General features: G+C 35.6%; 2 protein-coding genes across 4 annotated transcripts in view; both read right to left on the bottom strand.

The window, feature by feature from the left end:
• Positions 1 to 3,507, bottom strand: part of Slco1c1 (solute carrier organic anion transporter family member 1C1) — a 49,427-nt gene extending 45,920 nt beyond the window's left edge. Inside the window, exon 1 of one of the 3 annotated variants that reach the window (XM_047551669.1) lies at positions 3,154 to 3,507. The gene's annotated coding sequence lies outside the window, so the exon portion shown is untranslated. The remainder of the gene's footprint in view (positions 1 to 3,153) is intronic. The other 2 variants (XM_047551670.1, XM_047551668.1) reach the window with 2 other exon arrangements.
• A 9,338-nt stretch (positions 3,508 to 12,845) lies between these two features.
• Pde3a (phosphodiesterase 3A) overlaps positions 12,846 to 20,107 on the bottom strand; it is a 309,213-nt gene continuing 301,951 nt past the window's right edge. Inside the window, exon 16 of the mRNA XM_047549421.1 lies at positions 12,846 to 19,222. Within this exon, the coding sequence (XP_047405377.1) occupies positions 18,981 to 19,222 (242 nt within the window). The 3' untranslated portion in view covers positions 12,846 to 18,980. The remainder of the gene's footprint in view (positions 19,223 to 20,107) is intronic.

The following is a 20,107-nucleotide window of genomic DNA, read 5'->3' as shown; positions in this document are numbered from 1 at the left end:
ACTAAGGCTTGTTCTGAATATCGTATAAGATCCTGACTTAATGCAATGCTTGGTCAGTGTTTATTAAACCAACATTGTTTGAAATAAAAATCAAGTAATAGTAGCATCAAACATTTATTTTGAAATATGAAGTTAATATCAGAAAACCTAAACTATTCAAAAGTTGAGAGGATTTCTCCAGGGAGGGAAGAAGTGGGGGGGAGTGGGGTTTGGTTTTAAAAAATTTGTTATATTTGTAGATTACTTTATATAAAAAACATATGTAACTTTAATTTTTTTAAAAATGTACAAAGGAAAGAAAAGTGAAACAATAATATTGTAAAACCAAAAAAAAAGAAAACTAAAGAAGAATTGATAATGTTAATCAAGATCAAAAGATAAAGACACAAGGATAAAAGTACAAATATGTAGGAGAACAAAAGTTATGTACAGAATATAGAAATAACTGTAAAACATTGCCAAAACGAATAATTTCTAGCAAATATCGATTACCTGTATTGACACAAACCTTCCTTTGCCAATGAAGCCTTTGGCAAAAAAACCCTAAAATTATGCCAAAACAAAGATACCAAGATGATATAACAGGAGTGTCTTATTAACGACTATCCTTCAATGGAAGATAGTAAAAAATGGAAACGGAGGATCATTGTTTCCGTCCATTGATGACACTAAAATTATATTGAATATTAGATCTCATAAAGATAGCACAAAAAGAAAAACTTCAGAACAAGCCCATTGGCTATAAAATCTCAAATAAATAAAATGCTAACAAATCCAAATTAATAAAGTAATATTTTACAGTTAGGATTGTTCCAAAAATTTTAGTAATTGATGAATACTAGATACTTTATTCACCTAAATCATCACAAGAATTTAAAATTAAAACAATAAAATATCAGTAGATGCAAAAATATCAGGTGATAAGATTCAAATCCATTCCTGATTTTTTTAAAATAATGATTCTTCTGTACCAGTATGAACAGCCAACTTCATATATACACGGAATTAGTAAGATTACTTTTCCAGGACAATGTTTTACCAGAACAATTAAAAGGAATTTCGGAAAAAAGACAGACAACAAAAGGAGGGGCGGGGCTAGGGGGACATTGGGAAACACTGTGTTATACAATGTTAAATAGGTTCCTTCACCACAAAACTACTGAGTGCCTTCAACTGAATTCCTAGAAAGACCCATTGTTTATAGTGAAAAATTGAATGACCAAATAATACAAGTCGAACAAAGTATGGTATATATTCTCATGCAATGAAATCCTTTGAAGCTATTGAAAAGCATTATAAAGAAGTAATGATAGGTGTATAGAACTGCATTCTTTACAGAGCAGGTTTTAAAAATACATAGTACAAAACAGGGTATATAAAAACTATTTTATAAAAGAAAGAAATATTCACACATGTATATGAACAGAAACAGAGTTTCAAAATGTTTATGCATTATTTCTGGTTGGTGGTATTACAAATGATTTTTAAAAATGTTTTGTCTGTATCTTATAATTTTTCTACAATAAACATGTACTTCTTATATAAAAATATTTTAAGATATTAAAAATGTAAAAATATCACTAGGTGAAAGAAATATAAACCAGAAAGATTTTAAATACTATATAGTAAATCTACAGCTTAAATTGTAATACTTCTCCAAGAATTACACAATCTAATGCAAATTGGCTTATTATTTTAGGGGTTCAGATCTCATATGATTTCCCATCAGTCATAATATTAAGGCCAATGACAAGAAAATGCAAATAACAAATGTTTAACAATAAAATATGCTAACACTTAAATTGAATCTATCTTTAAAGATCCAAAGGGTTAATTTTAATATATTAATGCTAATGAGAAAAAAGTTGAAAATAATATGTAACAACTTGAAACACTAAGTACATTGTCTTTTTATATTTGGAAGTGTTGATACAAAATTATTTTAATGAGAATCTAGAAGTGATATCAGAAGGGAAATACCTATAGAGCTCATAGTTAATGTATTAGAGCAGATTAATATCTAGCTTAAAATATTGACACTGCATAATTTTGCTGAAAATGCAGTTTCATCTTGTTGGTTAATCTGCAAATCACAGCAAATACAGTATGTTCCAAGGAGGCTACGGTTTGTGAGCATGGATATTTCCAGCCGTTAAAAACAGAGGGAAAGAAGCTCAATGGTATGAATGGAGAGATCCTCAGCACAGAGTCTGGCTCTCTTCAATTGCCCTTACAGAAGGAGGTCTAGAGCACACAGTTAACTAACAGGATTTACATCTGGCAAAAAACGAATTGGTCATTTGAATAGATTCTGGGGAAAGAGATATGGCAAAGCTTTCTTTCATGCAGCACCCTGGGTTGGGGCATAATTTATTGTAGAAGCAAAAGTTAAACTAACCAGGCAGTTTTTCTTTCATTTTAGGCTGAAAAAAAAAAACCCAAATTCTGTTTCCATGTGTTTAAAAATCAGTCCTCTGGTCTTTAAATGTAGAGGCAGGTGGCTGAGGGATGCTGCAGTTGAATCACACAGATGCACTTGACCCCTGGGATCTGAAATGACTAAGACCTTCTCCAGCGGCAGCCTCCAAGGACTTCAGGGCAGGCAGCCACTCCCATCCCTCCCTCCTTACCATCTTGCATGGGAAAAACCTCTGTACCAACTTGGCTTCTGGACTTTGGGATCCCACCTTCAAAAAGTCTAAAAAACAACCTCAAGATCCTTGCCGAGGAGTAAGTATTGTTTAGAAGGCTGATTCTTCCCCCACCTTACAAAGAACTATTTATGTCAGATTTAATAAGTACTATTTTTATGCCAGGTGATATATGTACTTTTTGTAATCCTTAGAACAATCCCCCAAAGATTAGCAATATAAATCCCATTTTTAAAATGATATAGCTCAGAGCAGTTAAGTGGCTAGTGAAAAGCTACCCAACTAATGAGTATCAGAGTCAAATTTGAACCTAGATTTGGGCTTAGCAGACTTTAACCATTCTCCTCTCCTACTTCCACCAGAGTAACAAAGGGCTCATCAACTTTCATTGAAGAGTGTTATAACCCATGAGTAATGCAGAAATCAAAGGTTTATTAACTTCTTTCCTGTGAGAATCTGTGGTAAGGCTCACAAAATTCTAAAGAAGAGAACCAGATCTTACCTGGAGTTGGAGATCAGACAGTCAGTTCCTCCCTCATGTGTGGCTGGACCACACGCCACAAGCTGAAAGAGGAAACTGAGGGGAATTCCACAGTGATTTTGAGCAATTCTGCCAGGTCAGGAGAGCCTGGGTGGACACAGAGCAGATTAAAGGAAATAAAAGATGAAGGATCTGGTCTCACCCCTGAGCAATCTCTTCTATTTCGTCTTTCCAACTGGCCTCTTTTTTTCTGGCAGTCTGCAGAGAATTGGCCACGCTGGCAAGGCCACTGACGTGCATCTCAGCTCCCAGGGCACAGAAAGAGCTGAAGCCTTTGAGCCATTTCTTTGCAATTTGCTGCAAGTTTAAGGCCACACGTGATAAAGCTTTCTTTATGGGAGAGAGTGAAAAAAGAAAAGACCACTTGTGATCTTTCTTGCTGATTCCCAGAAAACACAACTCTGCAGGGAGCAGAGGGTAAGGGAACAGAAGCCAGAGGAGGGACGGAAGTTTGTAACAAAGATCCCTCCTTCTCCTTTCAAAAAGTTTTTAAGCCAGTCATTCCTTAGGGACATCACTAGGATCCTTGTGTTTGTTTGTCTGTTTGTTTTGTTTACTTAAAAAGGCTCTTGGGCAAAATTGCAGCATGCTTTCCTTTACTATTGGGATTCCAGAATCTGCAGGGACCATACCTCAGGTCAGGATCAAAGCTCTGCAGAGCTTTCTCCAGAAGGAGTTAATTCTCAAAGAGACAAGATGGGTTGTTCACATCCACAATTTCTATGGGTATTGAAAATAGAAAAAAAATTGAATTCTTGGCATTTAATTGTTTATTATATCCAATTTCAAAGAAAGAGAACTTCTTACACTGAGAAATTCTATAATTCTAACCAATTATTTTCCCAGGAGAATGTTTTTAGAGTGTGCTGTGGATCTTCAGCAGTATTAATTGGCATTTGGTTTCTATCAATAAACAAATTGCCGCCCAAATCACCCAAGATTCACTGAGTTCTTAAATGGATATGACTCTAGCTGGTCACTTAATTTTACTGAATCTCAACTTCTTCCTAGAAGCAAAATTTTTGTTCTAAAACAACACATTTATGGGGTTGTTTTAAGGATTAAATTATACTATGTATTTAAAAATACATTTCTAATAACCAAGCACTAAATGATCAGGAGGTATCATTATCACATACATAATTTCAGTTCACACAATGTTCTGGATGGCTAATCACTATTAAACATCAGCCAGGTGTTGTGGACCACACTTGTAATTCTAGTCACTAGGTAGGCTGAGTTAGGAGGATTGCAAGTTTGAGGCTAGCCTGGGCAACTAAGACCCTGTATCAAAATTTTAAAAAAGGCAGGACTGGGGGTAGCTTAATAGTAGAATGTCTCTGAGTTCAATTCCCAGAACTGGGGGGGCGGGGTGGCATATATACATATATGTGTGTGTGTGTGTGTGTGTGTATGTGTATAAATACATAAATATACATGTAACTATATGATTATGTAAATCATCAATATTATCTTTTTTTTTTTTTTTTTTTTAACTATAAAAGAATTAAAGAGAAGGCAAAGAAAGTAGGGTTTATCTTAAACCTTACAACAAAGCAGTGGTATATCCAGACTCTGAAAGACCAACTATTTTTTAGAAATCAAACCAGATTTTGTCACCAGAAATAGTGAGCAAACATCTTAATAAATATGAGACTTTTTCAGTGTCCATAGGTGTGATAGATTAAAGGGGGGATAGTAACTAAAGGCTGAAAGTGCAAAGGACTTATTTTTCCTCGGCAAGAAATGTAATTCTCCCCTGTGAAAGTAATGTGGTCTATTACCAACTTGTTTAACTTCACTCTCTCACATGATTCCTTTCCTTCTATAGTCCACAGTGAATGTCACTACTCTGTGTGTACTGAATACTTGTTTTACGCAGTATCCAGATCTTCTTATGTTGAGCCTTGCATTAGACTGTATCCTACCTCAGCCTTTCATTCCCACTTCCATGCTCTGGACCAGGGGTGTTCTTCTCTTTTACAGTCTTGTTTTATAAATTTCTATCACAGTCACTCAGCTGCCATACATAAATGAGTGTTTCCTAGAGCCCCAGTGACAAAGTATCACCAAGTAGGTATTTGACTTAGTCTCTTCTTTTTTGGTGTTGACATTTGGTGTTGCATTGTTTGGCTGACAGATGCATCACTCAAATTTCTGCCTCTGTAAACACATGGTCAGCTTCTCCTGTGAGTTTCTACCTTCAGTTCTTAACAGGATGCTGCTAAGTCCTATTGGACTGTAAGAATGACCTCTTATTAACTTGATTACATCTGCCAAGACCCTATTTCCAAGTAAGACTGCACTCACAGATACAGGGAACCATAACATATGGGTCACAATTTAACCCATAACACTCACATTCTCATTTTGCTTCGTACCTGAGTTGTTCCTAGCTAGCAATCATTTTAATCACTTTCCTCAATTCCCCATTCCTCTTTCTATTTGTTGTTCTTTCTTGGCAAAGCTTCCCAGGATTGAATCCAACTTTCTATCTATTCCATATTTGTATCTACACTGTTAAATGGTTGGAGAACAATTCACTAATGTGCCCTCACTTATTTTATAATTTAATATAACTAACCTCACTGGACAGCAGAGGCACTATAGGCAGAAGATCTTTTAATGACCTATTTTCCCTTTTTCTTGAAAGATTTTTCAAAGCTTCAACCCTTCACCTCCATCATTACCTGCTGATGGCCTCGTTCAGGGAATTCACTGACAAAATAGAAAAACAAAACAAAAGAAACAAAAAAACAGGGTAAATAACACCATCTGCCATGGTCACCTCTACACTCTGCCTACATGTGTATGCATAATCTGTCTTCTTCTCTGGTCTTTGAACAAACAGTTGGTTAATTGAAGCCCAAGCTGGAGTCTATACTACTGATCTCAAATTCCTCTCCTCCAATTCTTTCTCCAACTACTTCAATCAGTTTTTGCCTCCCTCCTCCCACCACAATTATTTAATCAATAACACCAAAGACATTCACATTAATAAATCCAGTGATCAATTTCCAGACCTTTTCAAATGATCAACTTGCAAAATTGTACACTACTGATTGTGCCTGTTTTAGTCAGCTTTCTCACTACTGTGACTAAAAGATGAAACCAGAACAACTGTAGAGGAGGAAAGGTTTATTTAGGAGCTCATGGTTTTAGAGGACTTAGTCCATAGAAGGCCGGCTCCATTCCTCAAGGTTCAAGGTGAGGCAGAACATCATGGTGAGGCAGAACATCATGGTGGAAGAGTGTGGCAGAGGGAAGTAGCCCATGTGGTGATCAGGAAACAGAGAGAGATTCTACTCTTCAGATAAAAAATAGATACCCCATAGCCACACCCCCAATGAACCACTTCCTCCAGCCACACCCCATCTGCCTCCAGTTACCACTCACTTAATCCCTCAGGGATTAATTCACTGATTGGGTTAAGGCTCTTACAACCCAATCATTTCTCCTCCAGACTTCTTGCATGGTCTCACACGTGAGTTTTTGGGGGACACCTCAAGGATACCTAGCAGTGCCCTTCTCTTGGTCCATTTCGTTTACCTGGGTTTCAGGGTACCACACTCCCTTGATCTTTTTCTTCTACTTCAGTGGTCATTTGCTCTGGTCTTCACTACTTGGAATATCCAACAATTCAATCCTTGGGATATTGTATTTGCTCTATTAATACTTACTCTCTTATGATCTTATCCAGTTTCAAAGTTTTAAATACATGGTTTTATAGCATTAGATCGGTGAAGTTAAGGAAAGCTTTGTATTCCCAAATTTGAATGAAATGGTTTTCAGTCTGAAAAACAGACCCACATATTATACATGTGCGCGCACACACACACACAAACGCATGCACCGTACTTCCATCTCTCTCCAGTGAAAAGTTCTAGAAACAATGACCAACTAACTAGCAAAGAGAGAAACTAGCATTTAATTGGGATCTATAAACACCACAAATAAAGGAACCATAGCTCCTTGACATGTGACTGGTTATAAGATAGGCCTGGATCATCTTGTCCTGTGAGGTCTTGAAGACTAGATTGTGCCAATAGTACCAGGAGCCAACTTGAACAAGTTTCTGCTAGCCAAATAAAGAAAAAACTGAGAATGAAAAAGAATAGTAACTGCAATGGTTGAAACATATAAAACTTTAAAATTAATGAATTCATAGTAGCACCATAGAAACATCATCTGCTCAACTTTGTGTGACTCTAAATAGCAACCTTGATATATTTAAACTTGGTGGTAAACAGGAGAAAATTGTGCATTTATACAGCATCTCCTATTCCATGTGTTCCTTAGTTATTAAAACATACAGAGAAATTTCTATGTAAGTAATACAAAAAGAAGAAGGGATGGAAGAATTAGAATATCATGCATTTCAAACCTAATGAATTCCTATTTAATCTAGATAATGGTCATCATAAACCAATAATATCACACACACACAGTTGAAAAAATAGCCATTTTGAACATCTTGATGGAACTTACAAGCTTGAATCACCATCTTTGAAAGAGTCTTCTTCCTTATTCCCAGACTGGATCTAAATAAAGAGAGGAGGAAGAAGAATATGAAAAAGACACAATTAGCAAAATCTAGAGTAGGGAATGTCATCGGGACAAACAATGTATTTTTCCCCCCAACCAAGAAGTACAAGGTAGGGTTTGGAAGGAGCTGGGGGATAAATTGTACACGATGATTTAAGAAATGAATCAACTAATTATAATGTATGTTTGTACCCCTGTTCCAAAGTAAAAACTCTGTTAACAAGAAGATTCCATAACCTTCTTGAAAGATTTATAAACTCAGAAACTCAGTGGAGACTGTGTGAAGATTTGTTATTTTGAGGAATTAAAGGTAAATAACTTTTTATTTAAATAAATTATAAGTAAAAAAAAATGTTGCATTGGATATCTTGAATTTTGGGGAAAAGAACTAAATGTTTAGAGTCATACATGGACCTGATCGGTCAGATGTCAATTGTTTGAGCCGGGTAAAGAGTACATAGTGGTCACTATACTATTTTTGCTACTACTTTGAATATCTTTAAAATTTTTCATACTTGAGTTTTAAATAAAAGTAAGTAGGTAGGTAGATACATAAAAATTATTCAAGAATGAATTTTGAATTCGTTTCTATAATTGGTTAAAAGCTAAAAGTGATAGATAGAACTTCTGTTTTCCATGTTTTTTGTTCTCAGCAATTCACTCTGTTGAGGTTGTTTTACCAGTGGGATGATCCAAAATCTTATTCCTTCAGGTCAAATTCCTTAGTGTTCCTGTTTGTATTGGGTGGCTTTAGTTTCCCATTACATTTACTAGTCAATGTGAAAAGTCCCACAGAGAATTCTATTACAAACACAGTCTGTCTAGCCAAGATTTTATATCAGAAACCATATTTCAGCTTGATAAATTGGGATCAATAATTTTTTCTCCTGATGGTTCAGTAACCTGAGAGAACACCATGACCCAAGAGGTTTCAAATCCAGGGTGATGGGACCAGTGTGTGTGCACTGGGGTGAAATCACCCCTCACTTGGCAACTATTTCCTCTAAACAAGTAGAGCCCTATTTCAGAGATGGGAGTAAAATAAGTGAGTTAGTAGCTACAATAGGGAGGGAAACCATTCCTATTTCCACCCCTTAAATCCATTACTCACATATTCTGGCCATAGGACAAACTGCAACATATGTTCTGGATGGTCAAGAGCATGTATTATATCATATCATATCAGTTCCTACTCTCACAGGGGTTACCAGCAGGTGTTCAGACTAAATCTTCAAAGGCTGTTACAACCTCTTGAAATGGGGTCCTTTCTGCTTTTCCCATTGTCATTGTTGGCTTTTGTACTTGGCCTACTACTTTCATGCTGGGTATGAAGAAATGACTATGTGGCTCTTATTCTTCTTATATCTTTCATGTATTCCTCATTCTTTTCTTGATTTATGGAAGATAAGATTATAGCTCCCAAAGACATCCATATCCTAATTCATGGGAGCTGTAAATAAATTTACATTTCCAAAGAGATTTTCATATATAATTCAGGTTACAAATCGAAAGAACATCCTAGATTACTAGGGCCCCAAATAATGACATGAACACTTCAAAGCAGAGAATTTTTTTTCAGCAGGAAGCAGAAAGGATACCTTGGAAGAGAAAGTCTGAAAAGGTGAAAAGGATTCCTGGGCTTCGCTGGTGTGTGGTGGCAAGAGGAGCAATGCCAGGAGGAATGCTGGTGGCCTTAAGGAGTTACCTGAAGTTCCCAGTGACAGCCAGTCAGGAAAAGGGACCTCTGCCCTATAGCTGCAAGGAACTGTTTTGCAAAAACCTGAATGAGTTTGGTAGTGGATTCTCTGCTCTGGAGCCTTGAAGAACCCACACTGGCGAATACCTTGATGTTGGTCTTATGAGAAGCCTAATGCAGAGACCTTGACCAAGTCCACCTGGACTTTTGATTTACAAAGCTGATACATGTGCAGTAAGTCTCCAAATCTGTTGCAACTTATTGTGGCAGACATAGAAAGTGAAACGATCAGCTTTGTCTACATCAATATCCTCAAAGACCAGACACCAAACCTTCAATGAATTCATTTCTGACATCTGATGGGAAAAACCACCCAAACTGACAATATAGTAAGGAGCTATTCCATCCTGAGTGCTAACTGAAGTGTGAAGCAAATTCTCTGCACCCACAGCCTAGCTCTGTCTCATTCCAGTTGTCCAGAAGATTCCAGAGAATCCGGCAGGGCAACAGGACTTTGAATTGGACAGATTTGAGAAGTGGGTCTGGAGCTCCTCTTTAAGCCAGTGACAATGCCAGAAAGAATGTTCAGGACACAAAGTAGCTCCAGACAAAAATAAGCAACTGTTGCTTAAAATCATCCTAACAAGCAGAAGGTTTTCGAGTTACTTAAAACAAACTTTTCTTCTTTTCATTGGTCAGGTTATCATCCCAATATTCCAAGCTCCTCCTTACATGGGTTGGAAGGCGTGGGCTGATTTAGTGAGCTGCATCAAGTGTGAGTTAGTGTGACCAGGACACACTAATCTGATCTCTGAGGCTTCCTATTTCAGGCAGTGGCTGAAGTCATTTCTTTCCTCAGCCATGGATCTCTGGCTCCATCAGACTTAATCCAGTGTCACTCCATCTCATTCCACATAATTTATCTTTTTATTAAATATCTTTTGGAGGGAGGATAGTTTCAGGTGAGAGTTAAGGGAACTTTAAAAATAACAGACTTAGGAGTTGGAATTTTATCTTTCAGGCTATGGGAAAATTGATGTATAGATTAAAGAATAAATTCTTAGGGTCGAAATCATGGTTTGCATTTTCTTCGAGGACTACACAAGTTAGTATAAATACTCTTGAGTGTTTTGAATCATTCAAACTATTCTATTTTCAAAGATGCAGAACAAAAACCCAGTCTGTATAATTCAAATACTCCATGTGTTGGTATCCACAATATTTACAGAATTATATAGGATTTATAGGATAAATGGCAGCACTATTTTACAGGAATCTGAAACTGAATGCCACAAATATATCTTGTTTTGAGGCTATTTGATTAGAGAAAAGATATTGCTTAGTAGTAGAAAGTTAGATTTTAATAAATATGGCTAAGAATTCATAAGTGATAGGGAGAAGATGTTACCACAGGTTCTTGAGGGTTCTTAGAGTCTATAAGAAGGCCAGTGGATGTCTCACTATGGAGTGGATTGGGTACTAAGCCCTGTACTTGACATGAGTGGACAACATACCTACAGAAGACCAGAGAATTTGGGTTGCACAAATGACTACATCAGACAAGGTACCACAGAATTATTTTTATATTATATGTTATCTTCACATTATAACAACCACATTGATCATTATGACACAATTTCAATAATTTTGAATATATATGTACTGTATATTTATAAAACCAAGAGGCACTTCCAGTAATTCTGGCAAAAAGGGAGCATCAATATAGTGTCTAAGCTAAAAAGTAATAAAAATAAATACAATTTATCTAAGTTTTTTTCTGTACAGATTCTACCTTTTTACAAAACATTTATCAGCCATAAACTATGTCACTTAAATTCTTGTAATTGGGTGATGCTAAGTATTGCTACATATATTAAGTGCAAAATACAGATGAAAGAACAAAATTTATTTCCATTGCAAAATGATCACTTAAGTTCCAAAGTCTCGTGTTTCTAAAAGAAGTTAATAAATTTGGCAGTTATTAATTAATGAACATATTCAGGTTTATTAAGAATGGTAAGAATCAGCTTGTTAAAAATTGTCATGTACAAATGATATCCTTTACAGTGCCACTTTGGTTGGCGGTCTTTCAAAACTATTGCTTCTTAAGAGCACTAAATTATGTTAATACCATACTCTCGGGCTTAAAAATATTCTAAAAGTTCAAATGTTTGGGATGTGCTAATAAGAACTATCAGTAACAGGTTTTTTATTGGAAAGAGGTAATGATTGATCAAAACAACTGCTCTTTCAGGAATCAGAAGAGATTTTCAAACCAAAACCCATATTGAATGAATCAGACCAATCAAAACCAAAAATACTGGACTCAGATTAAAATTTTAGTTGCATACCCTAATATCATTATAGAAACCTAAGGAGAATCTTGGTTTCATTATTTTGCTTTGAGAGCTCCAGAATATTTATAAAAGCACCGATTTTCATTCTATGATTTGCATTACAAAAATCTCTAGAAAGAAACATGGGGAGTGGGGTTCAATGATATTTATTTCCAGTGCTTGTCAACTAGCAAATTGTCCTTTTTGGAGTAAAAAATGGTATGCATTCTTCTGTGAGAATATATTAGGACATAAAGTGACACATAAATGAAAATTAAAAGTTAAGCAAACATAATATGCAAAAAATGTCATGCAAATATTTTAGGGTATAAAAATTAGTGATTTTTAATCTAACAAACAAATATATATTAAAAGTCAAGCCATTAAAACCCCATTAACAGGTAATATATAGATATGTTAGGGTTATTACTTAATACCAACACTATAGTACTTGGATTATGCTTTAAGTAGCTTAAATGAAATATGTGGTATAATATATGGTTTTTGAGTCACAACAATAATCAGTTGAAAAAAATTAAAAAATTAAAAGTGAGGTGACTTCTTATACCAACCAACGAGTTATATATACAAAAAAGAACATCTTTAAATGGTTATTTTTAATTTCACATCAAACATCTGACTAGTTTGCTATTATACAGGGTGTAAAACTACTAGACTAAAATTTCTCTTTAAAAGATATTTAAGCAGCAGTTTCTAAGTTCTAAGGGCTAATTCACATTCAGAAACAAGTATGTGTGAGTATTATGATAAATGAAATCAGGGCTGAAATATGGATCCATTAAGTCATAACTAAATTTATTTGAAACAATGACAGAAGGGTGACCTGGGATGTACTTTGAGTTTTATGCAGTGTTCACTTACAGTCCTCAGCTCCTTTATTGCTGCTCAGTATCATGGACTTCACAACAAAACCTGGTGGGGTGACTCAGAACATGACATTAAAAGCATTTTTTATAAAAGCACAGGAGAATTTCTGATCATTTTTCTTTGCTAATATCAAACTAAGAGAAGTAAAAGCAATACAATGTCATACTTTTTCTCTATAAATTTAACTCCAGTTTTTTTGTTTTGTTGTTGCTCATTTTTTTTTTTTAAGGAGGAAGAATGCCCTGCATTAAAACTTTAAAAGAACATTTTTATTACTTTTCTATTAATGTATATCCAATTTCAACCTATCATTTGATCATGCTTGGCAGTTGAATGCAGTAAGTGTGGTTAACCTACCAGTCAATGCTTCAACTGTGAAAGTCAAGATTAATGTTTAATCTTTTCTAGTAGTTAAATATTTGGATTTTTAACTATGTTAGAACTTAGTATAAAATCTATAGTAATAGACCATTTATTTTACAGCAACCTAAGCCATGATAAATTACTGGGTAAGACATTCTTTCATCTTGGAATATCTCAGAAGAGCTCAGACTATACTTTGAACACTTAAATTACTGGGGTAAACGTATTTTAATCTATCTTATGTATTTATGATACCCTTCGCAAAACATTTTCTTCATGAGGCATGAGGACATTGAAAATATAATTGAATCTTTTCAAGTTTTCTTATTACTAGTTCTGGTTATGTCAAAATATTCAGCATTCTATTACAATGGAATGTCACTTAGTAGGTTTCAGTTTAATAAAAACATGAAATAGTTTTAATTCAAGAAAACAAATTTAAATACTCTTGATAGTACTTACACATAAATATTTGATATTACTCTTTTTGAAACAATTTATTTTGGCTGATTTATTTTCATGATTAAGAACCACTCCTTGAAGTGAAGTAATGAGGAAACATGTTTGAACATGGATCTGTTCAACATTTCTAGAAGGAGAAGGCTTGGCTTTTCTTCTGTGCGCCCCTCTTCAGGGAAGCAGAAATCCAGAAAGAACAATACATGTCAAGGTAATCAACCTTAAAACTTGATAGGGAGGGCTGAGGTTGTGGTTCAGTGTAGAGCATTTGCCTAGCATGTGTGAGGCACTGGGTTCGATTCTCAGCACCACATATAAATAAATGAATAAAATAAAGGTCCATCAACATCTTAAAAAACATAAGGAGAAGAACTGGCTATCTTTAGATAGGAAATTTGGATTCTTTTTGGATCTTTAAGCATGTGTTAAAGCCAGTTTTGTTTTCCATCTATACATGGTTCCATATATTTTATGGTCTTATGGACATTAAGATAATTTATAGTGTATCAATATTTTTGAATAAGAGACTGAGTTTCACCAAGTCAATAATGCCATAATCTTCATTTTTATGTCTTCAAACATACTTTGTACACAAGTACACACACAAAAGTTCCATTGTTTTTGTCACCATTGTTATCATGCTGTTAGAATTTTCTAGTGTGAACATAAAGATCGATTTAGCTAAGGCAGAAAGCACCATGAGATAGGGTAAAAGTAAATAGTGTTTTAACAGATACAATATGGTAAGTAATAGCACAAATTGCCCAACATCCATGGTGCATAATATAGAGAAAAAACATGTTCTTGTTTTCTGATAATGGTTCATTGGTATGAAACATACTAATACTTATGCAAAACTCAATTTGTCTAAATCATAGTTTGCAGTTTAGTTAACTGGGTGCTAAGAGTTTAGCTTATTCCAACTGAATTTCCAATAAGAACTTGAATGTTTTCTAGAGGAACAAAGTTACAGGATATGAATATATAATCTCAAGCTAATATATTTCCTCTTGATAAGAAATTCTAAGAAAAAAATTTAGGAATGCTCTTCAACTAAAATGGTTAATGGGTTTCCTAATTTTCATCTGAATTTGCTTGAACAGTTTTTAAAAAATGAACTATTAGCAAATTCCTCATTTTATTTCATGGGGAAATCATGAGAGAGCTAATGATTCCAATGGTCTTAAAACATTTCACTGCTTTGCTTGCTAGGAAAGATAGAAATTCAGATTAGTTTCAAAATACATAGATACATTGGCTTTTAATTATCTAGAGTTGAGCTATTTGCAAATTTGGGTCTTTTTCTATACATACTAGCTGACAGATCTGTAGAATAAGGAGAATCTTGAATTACTCTAGAGTATGAAAGTTTGCAGAGTCCTATCTTATTGGAAACTTCTGCCAGTTTGAAAAGGCAGTTTATTTAAAATTAGTAGAAATCAGGGAAGGCATTAAATGGGAATCAGGGTTAGGAAGGAAGAGAAGGACAATAACACTCTTATTATGGTTTTCATAATTGTTCTAGGAATGTTATAAATGATGAGGATAGAGGTGATCCCCATGGCATGGAAGCACCAAGAATACCTCCCAAAGAGGAATACAAGGATTTCTGGGTTATTCACTTCTCATTAGTCAGGACTTGTTTATCAAACAAATACTTCACTTTTAGAAAGCAGTCATTTCAAACTTTAGACTTTATTTACAATGATAATTTTCATATTTTTATTACTTAGAAAATAATTTATATTTTTCCATCATTTAAACAAAGAATAGGCCTGAGTCTCATGCCTTTGCACAGTTTTTACCTTCAAGAAAGTTCTCTGGGAAGGAAAGGCAAGGGACATGGGGAAATCACAAATCAATAGTCTACATACATCTAATGAACAGTCTGCATGATATTCAATTCCTTTTTTTTAGTATTACTGGGAGTGCAATGGTTAGGGTTTGTTCTAGAATTCAACCAAAATTGAATAGACAGAATTCTATGTTTTTTAGAAAGTGGATACCTTCTTAAACAAAATATGAGGAAATTCCTTCACATGTCAGATGAAGACAATATAGACATATTCCCGTACAAAGCTACTGTCTTCATCCTTTACTGAGAACAAAACCAGGTCTTATAAAATGACAAAAAAAAAAAAAAAAAAAAATACAGATAAAGAAGAAAGCAAAAATGGTGTTTTCATCAAGGATATAATATTCAAAAGCCTGGCTTAGAAATATCATTAGAAAGACAGGCAATCTATTAGCATGCTGAAAATAACATTGATAACACACAGAATATACCTGGACTTTTTCTTGACAGAGAACAACCAGTTCCAATTTTTCCTAATATTAATTTTATGGCTCTCTATACAACTACCCTTCTCCCTAAATGGACTAGAAGTTCCTTCATTTGAAAGACCTGAGTTTATCTAATATGGCACCTAAAAGTAGGCTCATATAAAAATGTAGTAAATTGCAACAAAGACATTGGCACCACAGGAAGTAAGCTCTGGAGCTGGAAGTGAACACAGTAATATTGCTGTCACCAAGGAGGGGGGAAATATCACAAGGAGAAAATATCTGGTTATGTCCCTAGGAACCCTTTAAGATGTACCAGGTGTGTATGAAAGTCACACAACTGGTGGGTGGAGCTCTATTCCTTTATTTCAATTGACTTCTAATTAAAATATAATGGTAACTTATTTTTTAAGAAAAAGTTATTAAACTGCTTGGATTGATGACCATGATCCAGAATATGAGATTCCAACTGGTTTGGTCATGATTATTTCCTATTATATCATGTACCTTAAAACAAAACAACAGATCCAGGCAGTTTTCTGAGATCTCCCTGGTAGGAGCCAGGCTGGCTTCTAAGCAGAAGGCCTTGCAGCTTTAGTAAAACTGCCTAGACACAGAAGGGACTCTCACAGTGGCTCTGTCACCTGACTCACTCCACAGTTGGGTTTTTCCTCTATATCTATTCATTTTAGACATGTATACTTACATGGGGAAAGAGAAAAGATTCGTTCTAAGTAAGCAGACGCAAAGGGTATGTTGAGTATAAATTCCTTCTTCTTTCTTCTCTTATTTGTAAGGGTAACAGTCTCATTGGGGAAATGTATTTGACTGACTCACAGTACATTTTGCAAACATAGAGAAACACAGACAATGCTAAGGAAACGGGAACAATTCAGCAAATGCTAAATGATGATGACCTGGTATTAACTGGGAAATGCAAATTGAAATATTTTCTAGTTATTTAGGTAGAGTTTGCATCTATTTGATCATCTTTACCTTTTCCTACTTAATAGAAAAATTTGCCATGAAACTATGTTTATTTTTTATTCTATTGTCTTTGCCTAATTTGAAAGAATGCCATGGATTATTATAAAGTCATGCTTTGGAAGGAAATAATATACTATCCATTCAAGGGAAACGGGATTTTTCATGTAAACATTCCTTTCTGACTTCAGGGGAAGTAAAAAGTAGAACTCACAATCAAGGTTTTCTTGGAAGCTGAGATTGTTTAGGTGACAAGCAAGTGTGTATATAGAAATAAGAGTTGTATTCCCAAAAACATTGGAGAGAAATGGACACCAACTACAAAAATTTGAAATTGGTTAAAAAAGTCTTTCATCTGGGTGGCAAAGACCCAAAATTCAGTTAGTAAGAGTTACTACTGAAAAAAACAAAACAAAACAAAACAAAAAACACTTTTTTTTCTTTACAGCATCCTCATTTAATTGGCAAAAATAACTATCAGATTATCTTTTAAATTAGAATAGGTAGATGAGCAGCTGACCACAGACCTCCATGCCAATGAACCATACCTTCTTACTGGACCTGGAGATAGCTACAATGTATAAAAATGGTGATTAAAATATAACTTTATAAAAATGTTTCCTTTTCCCTTTCTTTTCTTTAAAAAAGAGTTTACTATCTACAGAAACAAAAAAAAATCTTTATATTTACATCAAGATAACTATTCATGACATATATAATATGAAATAAAATATTGAAAGTGAGTATCAACTTTTTAAATAGAGGTTTGGCTCACAGCATAAACAAGTGTAGATAAACAAAACAAAACAAAACAAAACAAAAAAAGGCTTTCAATAATAGCCCAGTCCCTAAACAATCCCTCAGTAATCTTCCCTGCCAAAAATCATGACAATGCACCAGACTGCAGATGGAAGCTACCTCATCCCACCGCATAAGGAATACCACAACAGGGGCTATCACCCCGACCTTTAACCCCAAAGTCAGCCTTTAACGGTTGCCAAGATCAGGCTTTCCTTATGTCAACACCAAACCCTAGATTGCCATCTTCTCCCTCCTCTCTTGCTATATAACCCACAGTGGGTTTCCTTCTGCCTTTTATTTTCAACTACACATTTTGCAGCAAATTAAGGAGGCACAGGAGATCGTTGTTAAATGTCATTTCCCAGGCCTTCTCTGGCATCCTTTTAGAACTCTTACCTGGTGAAAACACCTGGCTCCAGTTCCTTTTAGGAATTTATGTATAAAGAATGCCATCCCCTTAAATGGTGTTTTGATCTTAGGTGAGTGACACACACTCACAAACGGCTCCTATACATTCATTAGGCGGGTAGACTGGAAAATGCCTCTGTCTTCCAGGTTTGAGGCTGGTGGTGCAGCGCCTCCAAGTGGTGTATAGCAGTAGTATCAATCAGATGGCCCACGAATGCCCTCCATCTGCCAAGAGACCTTTATTGAAGCTAAATGAAGGAGGGCATTTGGAATGACTGCCTTTCAAAGACACTCCAGAGCGAACTTCCTTCTGCTTGTTCACATGTATTGAGACATTTGCTACAGCTATTCTACGAACTGTTAAACCCACGAAAATCTTTTACATACGCACATGCATGCACACAAGTACTCTTTCAACACACACACACACACACAACACACACACAAACACACACACAGTATTGGCAGGATGTATCAGAATCCAAATAATGCTCTGGAACTTTCCTCCCTCAGTATGAAGAGCTAAAGCTGCTTAGTTGGTAACCTACATTTGCTGCACCATATCCTTGCTAAGCTGCACCATTTCCCTTGTGATTTGTTTTCCTTTATGATTTATTATATCACAGTGACCACTATATTTCTTAATATGAATGTTACTTAATTGTGGAGCCAGAGATCCTGGCTTTCAGTGTGTTTGTGTGTATACGCACATGTGTGTGAAGGTTTATACATGTATCTACGTGGGACCTTATATACACACACAAGTAAATATATATATATATATTTCCTCCTTTAAAAAAAAATCCGTCAAAGCTGGTGTCGCAATGTGAAAGCTTCTCTGAGCAAGAGTTTTTCGAAAAGGTACCTCACTGTAAAAATAAACACATAAAATGCGAAGAATCCCAAAATGCAATAGCCATTTGCCCATCTTCTCATATTTCTACAGTGTTGTGTCTAAGTGTTGTGCTGGCTTGAAAAAAGTCTGTGACAAATGAGTTTGGAAACACAGCTTGTTCTGTTCACGGTCACAGGTTCGGATTTGGGGCCAAGCTCTCCTCTGCTCTTGGTTTCCCTTTCTCCTCCTCTTCTTCCTTGATGGCCTGGATCTGCTCTGAGGTGTGCTGCTGAGAGGCCTGGTCCAGGGACTGGTTTTCTGTGCCCACCAACCGCTGCTCATCTTCAATGACTTTCTTCCACATCTTGTGGTTCTGCAGGAGGTGCTGAGTTATTTGGCAGTAGATTTTTCTCCTCTTGAAAGTTTTCTTTCCTAAAAAAGACCATCAAATTAGATGATTTATTCATGTGCTGAGCACACAGAAGTTATTTCTTTGCATATTATTAATAGGATTTAAGAACCAATTGGAGGGCTGGGATTGTGGCTCAGTGTAGAATGAGTCATACACGGGAGGTGCTGGGTTCGATCCTCAGCACCACATAAAATAAATGAGTGGAATAAAGGTTTTGTGTCTATCTACAATTAAAAGAGTTTAAAAAAAGAACAAAATGGATACATATGGAGCTTTCAAGAATGGGGAAATAGCTGGGCACAGTGCTGCATATAATCCCAGCAGCTCAGGAGGCTGAGGCAGGAGGATCATGAGTTCAAAGTCAGCCTCAGTAAAAGCAAGGTGCTAAGCAACTCAGTGAGACCGTCTCTAAATAAAATACAAAAATAGGCCTAGAGATGTGGCTCAGTGGTCGAGTGCCCCTGAATTCAATCCTCTACCCCAACGAAAAAAGAATGGGGAAATAAGGGAAGATGGCAGTAACTATTAAAACATCACTGAGAAATAACTGTGCACAGTATTCAGTACTGGGTAATGTCCATAGAGTTCCGCTGGTGGTTTGGTATTACTCCTATGACATTCAGGATTTCAACACTTCTTACCTGGACCACTGGAAGAGCTTGTTAGGTCTTCCTTTGTCAAAGAATTCAACTGACAAAAGTCTAAAAGCTGATCTCCTTTAAAATACTTTTGATGTCAGTCTTCTGCTTTGTGTGAACTAAAAAACGAATTTCAAACTCTAAGTTCTTCCACAAGCTGGCACAAACTTGCTTTTGTGGTCTTCCCGTTTTATAACCTGGCCTCTGTTTTCTTTACATATACTGGACACTCCCACTTTGAAGCTGGTTCTGGCCCTCCTTCTGAAA

Source organism: Sciurus carolinensis, chromosome 4 (assembly GCF_902686445.1).
Source record: "Sciurus carolinensis chromosome 4, mSciCar1.2, whole genome shotgun sequence".
Taxonomy (NCBI): Eukaryota; Metazoa; Chordata; class Mammalia; order Rodentia; family Sciuridae; genus Sciurus; species Sciurus carolinensis.
Note: the sequence above shows the minus strand (reverse complement) of the source record. Positions and strands in the feature narration are given on the sequence as shown.